General features: G+C 39.5%; 1 protein-coding gene across 6 annotated transcripts in view; it reads right to left on the bottom strand.

Annotated features, from left to right (window-relative positions):
- atp2b4 (ATPase plasma membrane Ca2+ transporting 4) overlaps positions 1–21,842 on the bottom strand; it is a 207,218-nt gene that overhangs the window by 53,439 nt on the left and 131,937 nt on the right. For 4 of the 6 annotated variants that reach the window (XM_062978509.1, XM_008109670.3, XM_008109668.3 and 1 more), the window contains exons 4-9: positions 11,400–11,657; positions 9,278–9,403; positions 8,333–8,458; positions 5,043–5,078; positions 2,204–2,365; positions 932–1,146 (exon numbers count right to left, since the gene is read on the bottom strand). In XM_062978509.1, the coding sequence (XP_062834579.1) occupies positions 932–1,146; positions 2,204–2,365; positions 5,043–5,078; positions 8,333–8,458; positions 9,278–9,403; positions 11,400–11,657 (923 nt within the window). The remainder of the gene's footprint in view (positions 1–931; positions 1,147–2,203; positions 2,366–5,042; positions 5,079–8,332; positions 8,459–9,277; positions 9,404–11,399; positions 11,658–21,842) is intronic. The other 2 variants (XM_008109671.3, XM_008109669.3) reach the window with 1 other exon arrangement.

Raw genomic sequence — 21,842 nt, 5'->3', positions numbered from 1 at the left:
TCTTTCTATCATTTATTTTCTTTGTATATTTTTCTCATTTTAAAATGTATAATAAAAATATTAATAAAATGTTATTCAGAAGACTGAGGCAGTGATGTCAGTTTGCAAATACTGTGTAGTCGGGTGTAACCGAGGACGGTACTGTATATTTCTACATAGCCTGCCCTGTAGACTTTAAGCTCATTTGCTTCCCTCAAGTGTGGTAGAGGAAACCAGTTGTGAAGGAATTTTTAAAAAAACCTTTAACACAAATAATTTTATATCGTATAAAACAACACATAGAACTCCCCCCCCCCCCAAAAAAAAGATCCAAAATACAAGCAACCTAACCTAAGTGGTGAAGGGAAGTTCAACTGTCAGTCTGAGAAGCTTTGTAAATGCAGCTGGGAGAGTCCTAAAATGTTTTCTACTTTATCTCAGTTAACTAAGTATCTCAGACAGTCCCTGAAATCTGCCTATTAATTACACAGGCTCCTTTAACCATGGAACCTACCTATCACTTGATTAGGTTGTTGTGTGTTTTCCGGGCTGAACGGCCATGTTCCAGAAGCATTCTCTCCTGACATTTCACCCACATCTATGGCAGGCATCCTCAGAGGTTGTGAGGTATATTCAACAACCCCTGAGGATGCCTGCCATAGATGTGGGTGAAACATCAGGAGAGAATGCTTCTGGAACATGGCCATACAGCCCGGAAAACACACATCAACCCTGTGATTCCGGCCATGAAAGCCTTTGAAAACACATTATCACCTGATTGTTTGGAAAATGAAATCTAGTCTTTCTTTTCTAAAGAAAAAAGAAGGAAAATCAAGACAGAGACAGACTGAAGGAGAGAAAGCAAACAAGCCACAAGGTGTCCTACCTTGAGCCCACCCCTTCCCACAGTTTATTTCCAGACCATAATTTTCTCTGGATTTCACTTTCTCACCTTGACAGAGTAAGCTAAAGAGATTGTGACGGCTAAGGGCAATCCTTCAGGCACAGCGACCACAAGCACGGTGACACCAATGATGAAAAACTTGACAAAATACTGGATGTAAATGGGGGTACATTCAGCCAGCCATGACCGTCCTTGAATTCCAAAGGTGTCAATCACAAAATACAACACCAGGATAATCACTGTGATGGCCGACATGATCAATCCTGAGGAAGAAGAATTAGAAAAAAAGCTAAATGATGCTGGCCAGACTTACAGTAGATCACAGAACTTACTGTGCCACAGCTACAAAAAGAAGGGAGTCTACAGGACTTGATTAACACTTACTTGTTATCTATCTTTTGCCAATCTGAAAGTTCGACTACAACTGTTATAAATATTAATAAACACAATCAATGATGAAGAATAATAGAAGATGAAATTCCATGGGAGGGCACTAGATTGGGAAAAATGGAGATAGAACCTAATAGGAGATTCTCATTTTTTTTTCAAATGGAATTGAACTCTCTTGGGAACAATTTGAAAGACAATGTGAGATGACTACAGCTTCTATCATTACATGCAGCTGGAGATTATGGGAAAGAAAGCTGATAGGAAACCAATTCACTCACTATCAGCAATAGTTCTGTTGTGGGTAAATGACTAACATGAAGAGGCCATCTCATTTTTAAAGAGCTGCCTATTTATACTAAGTGAAATATCACTGTGCTGTTTCCTCTTATTAGAGGGCTGGTATCTACATGGCACTGAAGGGTCCATAAGCCAGAAAATAGTAAACTTTTGCATATATATAGCTTTGCCTTATAGTATCTCTATACTACAGTTTGAGAGGCTGGACAAGGAATCGTCAGCCTTTGAGGCATGAGCTGATTAGTCACAGAACACAAACTATCCATGAAAACATTCCCAGATTTAATCCCTAGCACTTCCAGTAAAACAAATCTTTAAAACCAGTGTGGATCCATTTTAGAAGGTTGTTGATAATCATAACAAACATTGAACCAAATGCGCAAATGGTCCAACTCAAGTCAAGACATGTTTCAGAAAAGGTACTGCGAGAATATTTGATTGAGTTAACTCAGATTCTGCATAATATAAAACTTAAGCAGAAATGCACTGGAGAGTTGTGGTGTTTCGTTAGAGCTTGTTTTTCTTGTTAATACAGAAATCCCATTTTAATAAAATTCAGTGTCGACCCCAAGGAGAAGCCTTTGCAGAAAGTCACTGAGCAGCTAAGCCCCCCCCCCCCCCAAACATGCTCACCTGCTTTTCCAATCTGAACTGCCAAGCGGGTGAGCTTGCCCTGCAATACAGACTTCTCCTTCTTGGGGACCTTTACTTTTTTCTTTTCTTTCTCCTCGTTTTCTATCCCTTCTTGACTTTTCAGTGGCTGGATCTCCAGGGCAACACCATCCTGAGTTTTGGCTGGATCCAGGATAAAACAAACAGCAAGTGAGTAGGGAAAACAGTGCCAACTAGAGCCAAATGCAACAGAAAAGAAAGTACGATGGCACAAAGAGAGAAAGAGAGAGAGAGAGAAAGAAAGAGAGAGAAAATCCCAGTGCACAGGAACTCCAACAGCATTCACCAACACTTGGTAATATGGAAACCTAGGAAGTCCAGGGAGCTCTGCTCCACATCCCTCTGGAATAAGTGACTGCTGCAGCTTGTGAAAATCTCCCCCCTCAGGAAAATACATTTCAACAATTAAGTTGGCTAGGCTTGAAACAAAAGGCAGCCTTGCAAGGAAGGCACAGGAGTTGCAACTCTGGGTGTTGATCTATTTCCAGGATCAGCTTGCTGACTTGCTGCCTGTCCCTGTGCAAGGCATCTCCTCCATCAGCATTTCTGTAAAATGGATCTTATCAGTACTTACCTTACTGACCTGGCAACATATAGGGGTGCAAAAGCTAATTTGGAAATGCCTACAATACACAAACTCCCATACCATGACTAAAGCTAGCACTCAGTTCCTTGGAATAGGGCAGGATTGGCTATGCGAGAAGCAAGTGTAAATGACTCAGGTATTGGCTATGTTAGAAGCAAGTGCAAATGACTCAGATATTATTATCTATTTCACCTTCTCAGATGGACAGAGAAAGTGAAAGAAAGCTTCAGTCCAGTCTTTGTGAGAGTTTAGTACTCCAAAAGGAAGTCTAGAAGTTCTCCAGATTTTTTGGGATGAAGTGCAGCATCAAATATAAGTTCTCATTTTAAATAGTTATCTGAAGATAATATTCTGGCAAATAATTCCCCAAATCTTGAAAGCCATTTTTTCCTATCAATTCCCTCACATGAATCTGAGAGGTATTGATTTTCAGTGTCCGCAGGCAACATTTGTGGAGTTGCAGGTGGAAAGAAAGGAAGGGGAGAGGAAAGTTCATCATGAGGGGGCAAGGACTAAGTCAGCTAATGAGAAGTGAATCTGTTAGTTCATTTTTCCTCTCCTTCTCTCCTGTAATTTTGCAACCTAGTTCCAAATGCTTGGAACTTCTGCCAAATACAAGAGGTAGATCACCAACTAGTGCATATCAGCATTATTGCAGCAATTCACATAACCTAACAGAGGTAGGGATTCCATTCCTAATTCCCTAGAATAAGTAAGAGTTGTAAAGAAGGCCAAATACTGAACACTTTTATGCTCTGTGCTTCTTTTATCCTGTTATGCCTTGCTCATCTAGCCACTTGTAAATACTGCTAAGTTTTTTTTAAACTTAAGAGTAGAATACAAATTGCTCATCAGAAACAAACACAAAATATCATCCATTACTAAAGATATGCAGATTCAAAAGAATTATTGTGTGTGGCTGCCTTGTAACTGATCTGCACAGTTAGGATTTAAGGGCATGACCAGAGGTGAGAGGGCGGTAGGAGAGGAGAAACAATCCCAAAATAACCCAAAAGTTGAGATCGGAAGAAGGGAAAACTCAAAACTGCTGAGAAAAGGGAGAGAAAGAGAAAGGTGAAGGTGCAGAAGGGAGAACAGACAGGTGCAGAAATGGGCTTCTTCACCATAGCCTGGAAAGAACAGGGGGTGAAACATATCAGAGAATAGACACTCACTTCGAATCAAAAGGCCATGAGAAGAAGAGAGTGTAATGGCTACACATGCTGAACCCACCAGAGGAATCTGATTTCTAAAAGTTCAGATTGGAGGTCCATGTAATTTGGGGGAAGCAAGAGACTACATTAAGCTAAAAGAACAAAGCATCCAATTTTTTTTAGGTGTGACATAGCCTCATGAATTAGCAGGGGAGATAAAGGAGCCTTCTTAAGGTCCTATAAGCATTTTGTCATACATTGTACAATATTCTATCCCTTCTTTATGAAGAACTTTACACTTATGAAATACTTATGAAACTTCAGTGGAAGCAATATACATGTGTAAGAGAACAACAAGGATTCATGGACACTGCTCGTTTGGCCTAAACATTCATGAACCATAGCCCACCTCATCAAATATACTGAGTGTTATCTAAGATATTTATGCACATGCATGGAGTAGGATGAAAATGAACAGCTATGCAAAATCACTTAATACTAGTAATTTAACAGTTATTGAGAGGTGATATCCCAGCATGTGATAGTCTGTTTATCTAGACCACATTGTCACCAATATTTGCAACCTTGCCTTTCTGTTCAGTTTCATTCCTGTTCCATCCATCTACAATATCTGCTTACTGAAATAATAATCTAGCCATCTAATGAAGTGGGTTACGGTCTGCAGAAGCTTATGCAAAATAAAACTTGTCCATCTTTAAGATTAAGCCACAGGACGTTGTTGTGTTTGCTGCAACAAATTAACATGGTTACCTCACTGGGAATGTATAAACAACCTCTCCCATAGGACCAAATCTGAAGTAGCCGTCAACTAGATGAGGGTGCCATGGCAGAAAAGCTGAAAGAGGCAGTGGATATAGGAAACAAAACTCCAAACAAACAAGGTGGGTGGCTAGCACTGTGATAATCATTACACCCTCTTCCAGAACAACAAGGCGAGATTCCCGCCGTAGCGACAAAGAGCACAGACTCATGGGAAGAAGGAAGGAGGAATGCTTAGTAGTTAGTGTGGTGCTGGTTCAAAGATGGAGAGGCTGGTTACCTTTGTTGCGATTTTCAGGGGCTCCGGGTTTTTTACCTGTTCAGACAAAGAGAGAAAGGGTGGAGCACTGAGCACACGGTTTGTGATAGCGATGTCCCTGCTGGTGAGGACACCTGTATGCGGGGGCTCAGTGCTCTCTTGGGGGAGGCTGGTGGATGGGGAAGGAAAGCTATATAGGACACAGGTGCCACCTGAGCACCATTATAAAAGGGATGGAGAAGTTCAATGTTTTCCCCAATTTAAATGTCAACCCCCCTTCCTCACTCTCCTGAGAGCAGCAAGCACCTACAGAAATAAGCATCCAATTACATGAATGGAATAATGCTATTGGAACTAATGTATATTTGGAGGTACTGCTGCAAGAAATGCTGCAAGAAATGCCTTGTGTAGTGATGCCAGATGCTTATCCTTGAATGTCAGTTCCAAAGGGAGTTCTAAATCTAGAGACTTTAACTCGTTCTCACATATAGCTTCCTGGTATCAAACATTTTCAAGTGTTTTAGCTACTTTTAGTACAGGAACAGATACAATGGACTGTAACACTGTTTACGGTTTGGAGGAATTGTAAAAAATCTCTGGAGGGTTCTGGGTTGCCTTATTTATTACATTTTTCTATCAAAAAACCTAGGCTGCCAGATGAGCAGTAAAGATTTTCCTTCCACCCTTGTCTTAAGAACAAAATCCCTGTATAACAGAAGAGCAGTTCAAAATTTCTCAGAACTGCTTCTAGGGAAGCCTAGGTTTTATCTGAAGAGCTGAATCCAAGTCTTTAATATGGGTAGTTCATAAACATTGCTGGTTCATAAACACTGCAACTGCTTGCAAATGCAACTCATATGTGTCATCATTACCATATAAGTCCATGGTCCATGCTCCTACATAAACCCTCAAAGATCAGTGAGAGCCGTCACCTCTGGTGAAGTAACTCTGGATCACTAATAGAAAAATCCATCCTGTTACTATTTATCTAGTGCCTTATTATCATGCATTGAACAATCGTAAAAATAAATAGCAAATAAAAATGTGTTGGAGAAATATGTCTGCCTTAAGTAATTAATGATATAAAAGCATACATGCATATATTCAATGGTTTTCCTAGTGATTATATTTTTATTTTATAGTGTGTGGGTTTCTCTTGTTTTCCTCTGTAACAGATATAATAAATAGAATGGTGTGTGGGAATCCCCTCTTCAAATACCATGCCAACTACCTTCAGGAATCATCTAGGGCACATATTGACTAAATTGTATTTGGGACAAGTATGGTATTCAGACTGTCTCAGTTCAGCTGCTCCAATGTGCCTGTGAGGAGGCAATGTGTCCTTGAGACCTCTTTAGGGAATTTCTCATAGTCATCAGTGCTTGGAACACACCACATACATGATTATTCTCCAAAGAAAGGCAGAATGTTTCCACAGTGGTCTGTGGGCAGAGAAGCTTTATGGAACCTTGGATGGATTCCTCAGGATTCTGCCTTACCAAAAGAACAATTTCATCTAGCAGGCAGCTACAACTATAACCATTTCAATTTTCTTTGATTTTTCATATTTAAAAAAATACGGAGAAGGGAAAAACAAATCCTGTGCATGTGGAGAGACTGGGCTGCTTGACTATCGGGGAAACAGCCCAGCCATCTCTACTCTGCCTCAGCCTCTTTAATGCAACTAACAAGCACTAACTTTTAGTATAGTTTCATTTGAGAAAATGCTGGAAATCCCCTCATCAGGTCACTTCATTTCTCCCTGGATAACTTGCCAGAATGAATTTAAAGTGCACATGCTTCGTTTGCCAACTGTGAACAAATCCAACATGTGGGCAATGGTTCTGTTTTTGTAAAGCATCAAAGCCTTATTTGGAAACTAAAGCTACTGTGTAAAACTCAGCGTGAATTAGCACAGCTTATGTGAGTGACAGCCAGCATTGTCCAGGGCACACTGCTGAATTGGTTCAAGTTCAGTCTGGCTGCTTTGATATAAATCTGCTTGGATTTTGTTTAACATCTAAAGTTGTTGTTGCCTCGTCTGAGCTTATTATCCTACAAAATGGAAAAAAGAATGGCATGCTTCACAGGATTGATGGGGGTGGGGAGGCAACACATTAATGTAAAGTATTCATTTAAACACTATGTAGTATTTTTATAAGGAATGAGTCCTGAAACCTGTCTTCACTGGTCCAAACCACAACAGCTGGGGAGGGGGGCAGAATTTATTAAGACATCTCTCCCACACAATATATCTAAGGATGATGGCAGAACAAAGACATCCTTTTATTTTCCTTTATTTCAGCTTCTGTTAAGGCAGAGGCATCACTATCCTCAGATTAAAATAAACACTTATTAAACATTTATAAAAATATGTACTTTCTAGTCAAGGGGTTGGAACAAGACATTTGCAGTGAATATGAATCATTCTAATGACGGGGTTTTTTTATTTAAAGCTTAGAAATCATAAGAACTGTTGTTTTATGGTCCAATAAGAAAATCCAGAAAGGTGCTTCTGAAAAGCCCACAAGCATGATCTCCAGTCCTCAGTTCTCCCCATCACTGTTTGACCTGGTCTTCAGAGGCATAATGTTATCATGGTGAAATAACCACTAAAACACCTCTTGGTTGTAGCCTTAGCTTAATCCTACACACTAACAACACCTGCCTTTATACAGGCAAATTGGCACCACTAATGCCCAAAAAATATCAGCATGTTTAGGAGCAACTCCTTAAGTGCACTAGAAAAAACATGTCCTCCCCTTCAAAATGTGTCTCTCAAAGGGACTGGAGAACCCTTTATGATTAAATAAAGGCTAGGACTGGAAAGTGGGTGGAATGGAGTTTTTACAAAGAGGCATAGTTAGCTGGTAGGCATCTTATATAGGAGCATTTCACACTACACCCATTTGTGACAAGTCTCATTTCTTACAAAAAAAATCTAAAAGAGCAAAAAGGGCCTCATTACTGTAAATCTGTATGTGTCATGTCCAAAACTAATTTACAGAAATAATTTTTATTTCCCCTCCCCATCTATGGCATCATTGAGATCCAAATGAACAGGCAACACAAAAGCCATAAAAAGCTACGTGGCATCTTTTGTTGGAATATCTCTGCCAGCTACAGTTTGAGTTTACAGCTTTAGAAAGAGTTACAGCATGCACAGCATATCCTTACAGAGTCCCAAAAGTCTGAATCTAGATATTCACACTTAGGGATGTTTATGCTCCCACCCTAGTAACCAAGCGTCAATACAACTAAAGAATTGTAAGAAGATGCTTCCTATAGAAAGCCTAACTTCTGAACATTACCTTTCTTGACCTTCTTCTCCTCTTCCCCTTCTCCAGCACCCAGAAGAGTAAAAATAATTCCAGTTTGTGAATTGACACCCACAGCTGTGACCAGCATTCGACCAGAACCCTCCATCACATGAGTACCTAGGATTTTTTTTTTATAAAAAAGATAGAATGTGGAAAAGAGAAACAAGACAGATTAAATAAAAATCCACCCTATTCCATTTGGAAGTTGAGAGAGTAAATAGCTAATGGACCTCAATGTACTGGCCACTATTTCAAATCTAGGCTAAACAACTAATGGGTAAGGTTTTATATATGTGCCATTGCATGCCTGTGTGTGCTGGTTTCTCTGTTCCCATTGGAAAGTATAACATAGTAAAGAAGATATTCTGTTATGTGGAGTTTCCTTGAAGATGACTGAAAAGCTACAGCCAGTGTAAAATGCAGCAGTCGGACTGTTGACTGGAGAAATCATGCAATGCCATTGTTAAAGAAATTGTACTGGCAGCCAATAAGCATTTTGTCTGTATTCAAGGTGTTACTGATATTATGAACAAAACTCCCCTAAATCAGTGTCTCTCAACCTGTGGGTCCCTAGGTGTTTTGGTTTACAACTCCCAGAAATCCCAGTCAGTTTACCAGCTGTTAGGATTTCTGGGAGTTGAAGGCCAAAACATCTGGGGACTCACAGGTTGAGAACCACTGCCCTACATAGTTCAAGACCTTGATACTTGAAGGAGCATCTCTTATCACCTGCTGGGAAAATGAGGTCTCCTGGAAAGGTCTTCTTCTGTGTCTCACTAGTAGGAACAATACAGTGTAGGAGAATGTGGGATACAGTCTTCTCAGTTATGACCCCACAAGATAAAGGGATACTATGATCCCAAACAGGCTCAAAACCAAACTCCTGGGCCCTACAAGTACAGGGTTAGGATGGGTTACTATGTTTGGCAGACTTACCAGAAAGCAGCATAGGGTCTTTTTCCAGAGATTTCTTCACTTGGTCTGATTCTCCAGTAAGAGAGCTCTCATCAATTTTCAGATCATTTCCTTGAATCAGGACTCCATCTGCAGGTAACAAGTCACCTGGAAGAAGAAATCAGAGTTGTTTGGCTACTTTTGAACAATACAAAAATGAGTGAATCTTTTGTCATTTCTAAAGCTCAAGCTACATATTCTTCTTCATGCATAATGTGTAATAATAATAATAATAATAATAATAATAATAATAATAATAATAATAACAACAACTTTATTTTTATACCCCGTCCCATCTCCCTAGAGGGGACTCGGAGCGGCTTACATGGGGGCCAAGCCCGAAACATACAGCAATAAAACGATAAAACAAATATTCCAGCAATAAAAATCAACATACAGCATAAAATGTTAAAAACAGGAGACTAAAACACGGATCTCGGCCAAGGTGCAGAATATATCAAAATGGGAGAGGTAGTTTCTCAGCCAAAGTAGTCCATAAAGTGCAAAGTAGTAGTGGCAAAGTATCCTGTAGTTGGATGGGCAGATAGTTCAACCTAATAATTAATCGTCGAATGTGTAGGAAGGAATGTCTTCATGCTTACTTCAATTACAGGCACAGGTGATGCAATTGTTACTGAAAATGAGGTCATATGAGGAGGTTTATTATTCCTTCTCAGAAAAGTTATTTTTGATGCCAACAGTAATGTTTTTCAAACCTCAAACTATATGGGGAGGGGGATTCACATGCTGGGAATGGAAGTAATAAGCTCCCCCTCACCTTGCATACTGTATTCATGAGAAATTGGGGGTGTGGAACATATGGCTCTCCAGATATTGTTGGATTGCACCTCCCAGCACACTTCAAATAGCTATGCTTGCTAGGAGTGCTAAGAATTGCACTTAAACAATGTATGAAAACACATATGATTCCCACCCTGGCTCTCATCCAATTGCTACTCTCATTGAGTCAAAACAGATTCACCTAAATGTTCACTTACTATTCAGTTCCTGATTTTATGGTTCTAGTCTTGTTGAGAATGCGTAGATTGTGGTTGAGTATTGCACTTCCACCATTCTATTTATAATTACCATAAAAACATAGACATGAGCTACATATCATTGGACAGATGTCTAGTTTAGTCCCAAGATCTAGTTGAAATTAAGAACAGAGACTTCCCCCACCCAAGTATATTTGCAGTTCTACAAACTGAAAGATTATGGATTTGATGTGGCCTCAATAAAGGTGAAAGGGTATTTGTACTATACAAGAACATTACGATAATTTTGAGACAGGCTAACAACCTGAATGTCTGTGTATTTAATATGATATTCTCACAACATTGAAGTCTCACTTGTGGAAAATCTGTTGCATTTGGTCCCATTTTCATTACATGTTTGCCTAATATTTAGTCTACATCACATCCACCCATACCCCAAGCACTATTTCTATCTATCTTGGTTCTCATCAAACTTGGTGCCTGCTATTGCCTGACATGTACACCTTTCTCTATGACATTTGCCCATTATGTTCCTCTATCCCATCCCTTTACTTTCAATCCCTACACCAGCTAAGGCAAATGCTGTGATCCTCTAGATCAGGCCTGGCACTCCAGGAATTTTAGACTTCAACTTTCACAATTCCTAACAACTGGTAAATTGGCTGGGATTTCTGGGAGTTAGGACCCAAACACCTGGAGTGGCACAGGTTGGCCAGGCATGTTCTAGATACTGTTGGGCTGCTGCTTCCATTATTCTTAACCATTGGCTTTGTTGGTGAAGGCAAATGGAAGCTACGGACCAGAAACTTCTGGAAGACCATATGTTTTCCAGTTTTATTCTACAAGTAAATTAAAAAAAATCTAAAGTCCTTCAAACTAAATAATTCCTTCTATTCTTACACTTCACTATGCTGAAGCAGATGCCTCTGCTCTTTGTTGGGTACAAAACATTTATGGGCGTCTTCTTAACACAGTTAAGAGAATTAAAAAGTGACCAAAATATCAATAGTAGATGCAATAGTAGACTAATGCTGACAAGTGTGTAAACTTTTTCGAATATAGCAATGAACTCAGGGAAAGATAAAATCTTCAGACCAGTCACTCACCATATTTGATCTGAGCAATGTCTCCCACCACAATCTCAGCCACAGGGATTTGGATCACTTGCCCCTTGCGGATGACTGTGAACTTCTGCTCCTGCTCAATGCGGCTCTGGAGGCCCCGGAACTGTTTCTCTTTACTCCAGTCATTGAAGGCTGTGACCAGCACCACAATAATGACTGAGAAGAGGATGGCTGCCCCCTCGATCCATCCAGCCTGGGCCTCACCTTCATCTTCTGCACTGCCTTTTGCTTCCCCACACGCTGTAATGAGGCATGAAAGAAATAGAAGGGAAAAGAGGGAGGGAAAGAGGGAGGGAGAGATGCTCTGAATTATAATCTTAACTTTTACAGCACCTTCCATCAGTTGCTTCTTGTAGGTCTCTACACAATATAATAAAATAGCACTGTTGTTTTAGATCAGTGGTTCCCAACTTTTGGTCCTGCAGTTATTTTGGACTTCAACTCCTGTAAATCCCAGCCAGTTTACCAGCTGTTAGGAATTGTGGGAGCTGAAGTCCAAAACATCTTGAGAATTAAAGGTTGGGAACCACTATTCTAGATCTTGAGTACATAGGTATAAAATAGGTATAAAAACCAAACATTTACTGATAACAAGTCAGCATGTGTAAGGCTTGCTAAATAGGCTGATTTTTCTTTTTATGAAGTACAGCTTAAGTATCTTGTGCAGCGTCTACTGGTACTGCATAACAGATTCATGTAAACGTCTAAAATAGCCACTAGGTGATGTTCAGAAAATGTTTACTGTTGGCAAGTTTTTCAGGACCTAAGGATTTAGTCATACAGTTTAAGACAGTTTTCTAGACCAATGGTTCACAGTATTGAGTTCCCAGATAGTTGTTATCCACAGTTCCCAGATTTCTAAGGCATTGTGGCTAATAGCAAAGGGAACTGTACTCCAATGGAATCCAGTGTTTGGAACTTCTCTAGACTAGATTTTTGAACTTGATGCACATCCTAAATGCAGTGTAAAGAAGGGCCATACCTAGTGTTTACAATAAATTATATTGAGAACAGAATAAGATACATTGTTGCCAAAAGCTTGGAGTGACAATGAGACAAATAACAGACCCACCCATTTCCACCCAACCACATAGCCGTCTTAACTAGGGGGTAAACCCTATTGGATTCTGTAGGACTTCCAGCCAAACAACGTTGTGACCCAGCCAAGCACACAGAAACAGGAATGTCATCCTATGAAACTGCATAGGTGAAGAAGAATCCTTTCGAAAGAGTGTATCCTTAGGGAGAGTGCATACACAAACAATAAAAAGTATTGGTGTCAGTGTTAGAGGACATTTAAGATACATAAATTACTGCATAGTACCATTTGTTCTTTTGGACTGACAGTTTGACCTTATTTATTTTACTTAATGGAACAATTCCAGGCCACCTTTCCTCGAAGACTCAATGCCACTCTTTTTCTGAAATACAAAATATCTACAAATCAGTAGGGAGGGAAAAACTTAACAAGAAATCCCCTGAAGATTCTCTCATTTTGGCTTGGACTTTTTAATCTGCTTCCCCTTAAATGTAGAAAACTCCAAGGAAAATCCATCTGACAAACTGAGTACTTAGACAATGAACAATGCACATCTACTACTTCCTCTTCTGGAGGGTTAAACCACTACATCCCCATATTCTAGACTTTACATCTTCATACACATGCACCTCACTTGTTTTCCTTCAGCTTTGTTAGTGAAAGGGGGTGTCTTGTGTACAATTCTGGGGAAAAAATCTTGTCAAAATTGGGTCTGCAATCTGCAAAACGAGGCCCCATTGGTGACATGCAGTCTATAGGCCACATTTTCCCCACTCTTATCCCATGATCATATCAGTGGAAGGGACTGATCGAGCTATCAAACTTGATATTAATCCTCCAATAAAGCACAACAGTAAGCTTTCTGAAATTGATCTTCTATGGTATTTGCAGATAGTCATCCCTTCTTGGATTGAGGAGGCCAGTTCAGCTATTCATGTTTAGACAAACATGGTGTTGTTGTTTGAGTAGTAAACTAGGGTTCTGGGAGACCAGAGTTCAAATCACTTCTTGGTCTTTGAAAACTACTGGATGGCTTTGGGCAAGTCATATTCTTTTGGCCTCTGACCAAAGCCTTCTCTGAGCATATCTTGTCAGGAAAACTCCATCACAGATTTAGCATAAAGTCACAAGAATGTGGGTCTAAATATTAGAAAATCACCAAATCCAGTTTGATCTTGGAAGCTAAGCAAGACTGATCCTGGTTAGTTCTTGGATCGGAGATTGCCAATGAATATCAGGTGCTATTTGTTATATTTCAAATGAAATAACAGGCAAAACCACCTCTGAGTATTCAATACTTAAGAAAACCCAATGAAATGCATGGGGTCATCAAGGCTGACAAGCAATCTACTTGCAACAACTCAGAAGAAGGGTGCTACATGTGAGCTAATTTTCTTCCCCGTAAGTGCATTTGTAAGCACCACATTTCTACTTCAAGCACACTTTCAAACCTCAGGAGGGGAACTCAAAAGATTATAGACTTATGATATGCTGAGGATGCATACTTCATAACTAGAGAAACAGAAGGAAGAGCACCAGTTTAATTCTCCCCAAGGTGGGAATGGTGCAGCTCTCCAAGCAAAACAGGAGTAGGAATATGCCGCACTATGCCAATGGTAAAGAATACAGTAAACTGCAGTTCAACATCAGGAAATGTTCCAGAAGTATTCTCTCCTGACGTTTTACCCACATCTATGGCAGGCATCCCCACAACCTCTGAGGATGCCTGCCATAGATATGGGTGAAACGTCAGGAGAGAATACTTCTGGGACATGGCCATACAGCCCGGAAAACACACAACAACCCTGTGATCCTGGCCATGAAAGCCTTTGACAACAACATCAGGAAAGCCATATAGTTTTCAACCCTGTTTTAAAAGACTATTTTACAATGTCATTGTATTAAATGGATTTTGATAATGAATGGAAACACTTCTGAGTTATTCATTATGCACTTAAACCCAATATCTGCCAGAGAATTTGGTATCTTCAAGAAGAAATGAGAGAAGGATGGTATGCAAAGTATGAAGTTTCTACACCAGCAATCAGTTTGTGATTAGAATCTTCACAACATGTTCTACAAAGCTTTGCTGCTGATCAGATATTTCAAGTGAAGATTCCTTTCATCCTCATTGTTTAACATTATTGGAAACATTATTCTTTTTTTGGATTACAATTGAGGATGCACGTATAAAGGTCATTCTCAGAAACCATATGACATGTAGAAAAGGAGAGAGTTATTCCTATTGCTCAAATTTGCAGACATATGTCTCTAGACCATCCACTAACCAACTTGCTTTCATCCATGAGCCTACTAAATGTTGCTGAAGGCTTAGCATAAAGCTTTTCCAAATGCCTCTGGAGGTTCATCTACACATCAGGTGGGAGCTGACACAATTATGAATGTATTAGCTGGCTAAGGCAAGTAAACGCTATAAAAGGAGCAGTTTCTAAGCATCAACAGCGACACTGGAAACTAATTTGCAGATTACATTAATGCAGAACAGGTATGACAGACCACAAGACACTGACTCACTGTTGCTGGATATGTCCTGTTGCCAGGCAAAACTCAACAATGCAGAATAACCATGGTGCTAGCCTAAAATATTCTAAATCTATTCATTATCCTGTGCCTTGAGACAAAAAGATGCCACGGTGGCTTTGGGGGTCTTTCCCCAGTTACTGGGTGCAGAATATAACTCTGCGTATTCCAGACCAGGGATTAGCACAGAGTAATCCATGGGATGCATATATCTTCAGACCTCAATTTTGTGGCCCCTGAAGCTCCCCACTAATCTTTCAACTGTCCATTTAAGAAAACTCAGATAATTTTTGGAATAAAAACTTCCTCACCAATGCATGAAACCATGTGGAAATACCAGCACTCCAGAAATCTACACTACCCCTCAATAATTCAGTTTTTCTTTGCAGTCATAAAAATAGTGACATGGAATGGCAAGATATCACCTGTTGCCATTTTGAAATGGACTATGGATGAAAACAAATATTTGGTGGGTGTGCCTTGTGGAGGAGATGGGGGGACTGACCACTAACCTACCTGCAGTTGCCCATTCCTGATCTAGAACCATATTCTTAGCTATGCCATGGCACTAGGATTTCAACTTTGACCATCCCCATCAAACAGAGGCACAAAGTTGGGAACCACTGTTAGACATAATGTATTATCATTTCAACACCCTACTGGTTTGGTTTTGAAAGGCAGCAGATTACAGGAGGTGTCTTCATAGACCTGTCAGCAGCTTATGACACTGTAAACCATCACCTTCTCCTGAGAAAACTTATAATATCACAAAGGACTACCACCTCTCCTGCTTCATAGCAAATCTGCTACAAAACAGGAGCTTTTGTTGAATTCCAGGGCTAGAGAAGCAGATGGAGAAAACAGAAGAATGGCATGCCTCAAGGGAGCATGCTTGCTCCATCAATGTTTAACATTTGCACAAATGATCAGCCACTCCCAGAAGGGACAGAGAGTTTCATCTATGTTGACGATCGTGCTATTACTGCCCAAGCAGGGAGCTTTGAAATGGTTGAACAGAAGCTCTCCAAAGTTTTAGGTGCTCTTACTGTCTATTATAGGGAACACCAGCTGATTCCTAATCCATCTACAACACAGACATGTGCTTTTCACCTTAAGAATAGACAAGCTTCTTAAACTCTGAGGATTACCTGGGAAGGAATCCCACTGGAGCATTGCAGCACACCAAAATACTTGGGAGTTACCCTGGACCATGCTCTTGCTTGCAAGAAGCACTGTTTGACTATCAAGCAAAAGGTGGGTGATAGAAATAATATTGCACAAAAGCTGACTGGCACAACCTGGGGATCACAACCAGACACAGTGAAGACATCTCCCCTTACACTTTGCTACTATGCTGCTGAATACGCATGCCCAATGAGGAATACATCTCACCACATTAAAACAGTGGATGTGGCTCTCAATGAGACATGCCACATTATCACAGGATGCTATGGCCCACGCCACTGGAGAAATTATACTGTTTAGCCGGTATTGCACCACCTGACGTCTGCCTGGAAGTAGCTGCTAATCATGAAAGGACATCTCTGGCCCATCCCCTGTTCGGACATCAGCAAACATGCCAACGTCTTAAGAAAGAGTTTTCTAAGATGTACAGAGATGCTCACAGGAACACCTCAGCAAGCTAGAGTCCAAAAGTGGCAAGCTAAAACCTGGAACCTCAATCCATGGCTGATACCGAATGAGAGACTTCCTCTTGGGCACACAGAAGACTGGGCAACGTGGAAGGCATTGAACAGATTGCGCTCTGGTGCCATGAGATGCAGAGCCAACCTTAAGAAATGGGGCCACAAAGTGGAGTCCACAACATGCGAGTGTGGAGAAGAACAAACCACAGATGATCTATTACAGTGCAGTCTGAGCCCTGCCACATGCACAATGGAGGACTTTCTAATAGCAACACCAGAGGCACTCCAAGTGGCCAGCTATTGGTCAAAGGACATTTAGTATAATACCAAGTTTTTAACATTGTTTGTGTTTTAAATACATTACAACTGTACCATTGGTTTGCTTCTGACACAATAAATAAAACACCAACAGCCTGGGCTAACTTAATTAAAATGAATACTGTAATTAACTCTTATCAAGCCAGAAGGATTCCGTTTCTCTATTTTGGGGAAAAAATTATCTCTCATGAAATCAGCCCAATATATGCAGACATGCATCTACCACTGATATTTAAGGGTAAGCATGGGAAATTTCCAGTCCATCTTTATTATATCATACAAAGGTATAACATGAGAGATCAAGGGTCAGTTTTCATCCCAGGGCTGAATACAGACTGCATCACTACCTTAGAATGCTAAAACGACTGAGCATTTTTTTTTTAAAAAAAGAAGTGTCTAAACATTCACTTCCAGCTCTGCCATTTTAGTTTTGGGGGAAGTTACGAATTGAGACAGGATTATTGTAAAATTGCTATTCTTGGATGTTTCCAAGAGCGGAATTGGATTAAAAATCCTCTCTTGATGCATTCACATTGTAGAATGAATTTCACTTTAACTCCCATGGCTCAATGCTATGGAATTCTGCAAGTTGTAGCTTGGTGAATCACCCGCCCTCTTTGGCAGAGAAAGCTAAAGATTTTTTACATTTATAACTCTTATGATTCCATACTACTACTGAGCCATAGCAGTTAAAGTGGTGTCAACCTCCATTAATTCTACAGTGTAGATGCATCCTCTTTGGAATGTTTTCTCAAGAGAGTATCAAGTAGCAATCTCTTTATGTCTTCTCTGCAGCCCCCAGTGGCGTAATAGATTAAACCCATTGGACTGATTGCAGGACTGCTGACTGACAGGTCGGCGGTTCGAATCCAGGGAGAGTAGGTAAGCTCCCTCTGTCAGCTCCAACTTCCCGTGCGGAGACATGAGAGAAGCCTCCCACAGGATGGTGAAACATCAAACACCTGGGCAACGTCCTTGCAGTTGGCCAATTCTCTCACATCAGAAGCAACTTTCAGTTTCTCATGTCACTCCGGACACAAAAAAGCAGATGAAAATGAATTTCTATTCAGTGTTGTTGTTGATTAAAAAAAAAACCCACCCCCAGAATTTTATTCAGTCAATGAGGTATTTTCAAGTTTTTGTATTGTATTTGTTTCTTTAATAATGTTGATGTGTTGTTTTGACAGTTTGCTTTATGGTATTAAGTTATTCCTTAGCTGCACTAAAAGTATATTACTGAAGTAGGAGGTGTAGCTATTAGAAAAATAAAATGTATATATATAAGAAGCAAAATGCTACAACCTATGTGTTGGTGTGCATTTCTGCGCATGTGTTTTTGTAAATTAAGCAAATGTACATAGATATGTTTAGTTTTGTTATTTAGCTTACTTATTAGAGAAAAAAAGTACTGAAGTTCCACCCTCAATCATACAAATCTCATGAGATTTCACTAGTCATTGACACCACACTTTTTATTTAAACAGATCTTCACAGACATGATTTTAAAAAATGATGTTGTTTCTCAGATACTGGATTCCATATCCATTCAAAATACTATGAATACATACAAGCAGGGAAGAGATACCGCTTATCATATGTCTATAAGACAATTCTTTATCTAGCTGCATTGGCTTCTAAGGAAACATTTACAGGGCTGTACTGTAAATTTACAAGTGAAACCATCCATCTCTTGTGGATTTTTTTACATTAGGGATCTGAACTCAGTGAGTAAACGACATACATATTTACTTCCCATATGAGAATTTTAGACACACTCTAAAGCTAGAAGTTCTTATGCCTTTTAATAGCACGAGAAAGACTAAGATGCACACAAAGAGAGATACAAAGAAAATATTCAGATGCTGTGGAATTTCCATTTGACTTCCATGCCTAGACCTTGAAATTAATTCTAGACAATATAATCTTAAATTTCCTTAATTCATTTTTAATAACAGGGCACAATCAGCTATGCCATTTATCCCTGGGGCTCAATCACTGGATATAAGCCCTTAAATTAGGAACATATAGTTACTGGCATGTTTTAGGTAATAAATCTAGAGAGCTGTAACAAATTGATGTTTCAATAAGAGACATTTAAGAGCAAAGAGATAAAATAGGCAGCTATAAGTCAAAAAGAACAGATGATATTCACTCAAAAGTGCTGAAGAATCTTAAAGTGAAATTACGAAGCAGTCTAAAATCGACTCATGTGCCAGGGGTCTGAAAGACAGCTAAAGTAATGTGCCTGTGTGTGTGTGTGTGTGTGTGTGTGTGTGTAAAAGCTGTGGAATTCTTTGTGGAATGAGAAAACAGTGAGTCACTTCAGACTCAGGAAAAAAACCCAGTGAAAATTGTAGTAGTCAGGAAAGAATGGGTACAATCCACCCACAGAATGACTTTATAGAACAGCCACACTAAAAACAGAGTTCCTGCACAGCCCTCCTAAAAAGTACATTTAAGATCAAGACTGAAACTGTGGCGTACAAAAGGACCAAATCCAAAACCTCCCAGATAGGACCAAAACTCAGGTTGACAGTGTAGATAAGATGGAAATATATGTAAGACGGCTGTCAAAGGAACACAAAGGAAGAGCTGAAGAAGACACAGGTCAAGAAAGGGATTAGAGCCAGACCAATACAGATCTCAACTCACAATGAGGTATAAGATAGACAGGATGAAGTGAAATCAGTAAGATTTGAGATTGAGGACTCTTGAAGAGGCCAACTGGTATCAATATTCACCACTCTTTAAAGCAGCCCCAAAAAGGTGAAATGTCTACAAATGCTAAGGGTGATTTCCCATGCACAACAAAATCAAACTACAAAGAACAAAACCAGAGTTTGACAAGAAAATGATATAGAGACAAAGCTGGATGCACAGATAAAAGTAGAATATCTGTGCAAACCCTTTCAAAAAGCTTAGTTTCATTTCAGGTAGCAAACCAGGCTATAATCTAGGACATAGAAATATAAATGGAACATATCCAGAAGGAATTTAAGCATGGAAACACCACAAATCATATATCAATGCCCCTATACTATTCATTTCCAAGGTTTCTCCTCACTGTCCCTCCTCCATCAATTTCTTTGTTACACAAGATTTTTTCCAGATACTTACAGGGAAAACAACACAGACAATACAAGAAACAACATTTCTACTCAATTTCCCTAGAACTGCTACTGAGAAGCACACTGCCTCTGACAGTGGAAATCAATCTATATCCATCATAAATGGTTTGATTCCCCCCCCCCCCCCCCAAAAAAGGACATGGTCTAGAAATTGGCAATAAGATTGAAGAACAACATTTTGTTGAGGAAACATTGTCCATACCAAATTTCCTAGAAATCTATCTAGAAGGAATTGGAACATATAAAAGAACCTTGCTATTCCTGTAAATAAATATGTTTAACGGGGAATACAACTACATTGCTACCCATGTCACAAACCATGGCATGCCAAAGAAAGCAACACAATTTGTTGATTTCATTGTAAACTTTTGGGACAATAAGGCAGATTGTGAGTGTGATGGTCTTGCCAAACTAAACATGGTGGCAATGAAATGTCAAATAAAATTCAATCTAATGAATAATGTATTCATGGGTGGGGAGTGGAATTACTTGATGCTGTTGAGCTCTAAATTGCCACCCAAAACACATGTTTGGAGTCACTTCATGTTACTGAAATAATCAACATTGAAACACAACAATCAAAACAAAAAGCAGATGGGTTTTTAAAATGATTAGAGAAAAAAGAAAGGGAAAACTCCACAAGAAGTACTTAATAATGTCCATATTTGAGCTGTTCTATTAAATCCCACACAGAAAAAGAAGACAGAGTAGAACAGCAAATATTTTTCAGCTAAAGGACTAGAAAATATCAAAGGCAAAGATGATTTCCATTATGAACAAATGCCTTGAAGTCTTAACAGTACTTGTCAGCTGAATGATGGCTTCACAGACAAATGTAAAATGAGATAAGAAACCTTTTTTTAAAAAAAGGAGAGCAACAGTGAATGCAAATTTAATGTTGCTTTGCGGGTTAGCCATGATGTTGCCTTACTGTGCTTATAGCCCAAATACTAAGTAACCAAGTAGGGAGCAACTCACATAACACAATAGGCCTGAGATGAGCATAAATGCTAAGTTACCATGAACTTGCAGTGGGAACAGCTAAACAAAAAGCCTATAGTTAATGTATCATGTTCCTCCAGTGTGGAAGGAGACACTGCTCTGGTTCGTGTTCCCAGCCATCCAATGTATCAAAGCAGCAGTTGTCTCTACCTTTGGGCAAAACAAGAAACAAGTAATGGAGTGAAACACTATGTGGTTTGTTTAGCTACTCCTGGTGGAAACAGAGGCAGTCTGAGAACAAGTGCTGGCAAGTAGGTTATAAGACAGGGTTCCCAAGATTCCCTACCTTGTCATGATCTTGGAATCAAAAAACTGCTGGGTTACACAAAAACACACAATTAATTTATATATACATAAATCATTCCTAGGATGCATTTGCAATGATAGAGAAAAGTATATTTTTCAGCTTGAAGACCACATCACTTCACGAAAAACTTGCAGGAGACAAAAGCTCAAAGTGAGCAGAGTGACAGCCTCTTTTTCTCAATCCCTCTCCTTATTTTCAAAAATGTATAGTTTTAAAATTTTTATACTGATGTGTATCTTAGTAATTTGTATTATTAGCCACCTCGAGTCCCATTATCAGTAGAGAGGCAGCATATAAGTAAATAACAATAATAGCATTTTCTCATTTCTTTCTCTATCCCAAACTCTACAAAGAGATTACATTGCCTAAAACCTTCCACTGGAGAGAAAAAGTTATGGACTGCATGTCTTCATCGAAGGCAAAATGTAAGTCTGCACTATGAGT

The sequence above is a fragment of the Anolis carolinensis genome, chromosome 4 (assembly GCF_035594765.1).
Source record: "Anolis carolinensis isolate JA03-04 chromosome 4, rAnoCar3.1.pri, whole genome shotgun sequence".
NCBI lineage: Eukaryota > Metazoa > Chordata > Lepidosauria > Squamata > Dactyloidae > Anolis > Anolis carolinensis.
Note: the sequence above shows the minus strand (reverse complement) of the source record. Positions and strands in the feature narration are given on the sequence as shown.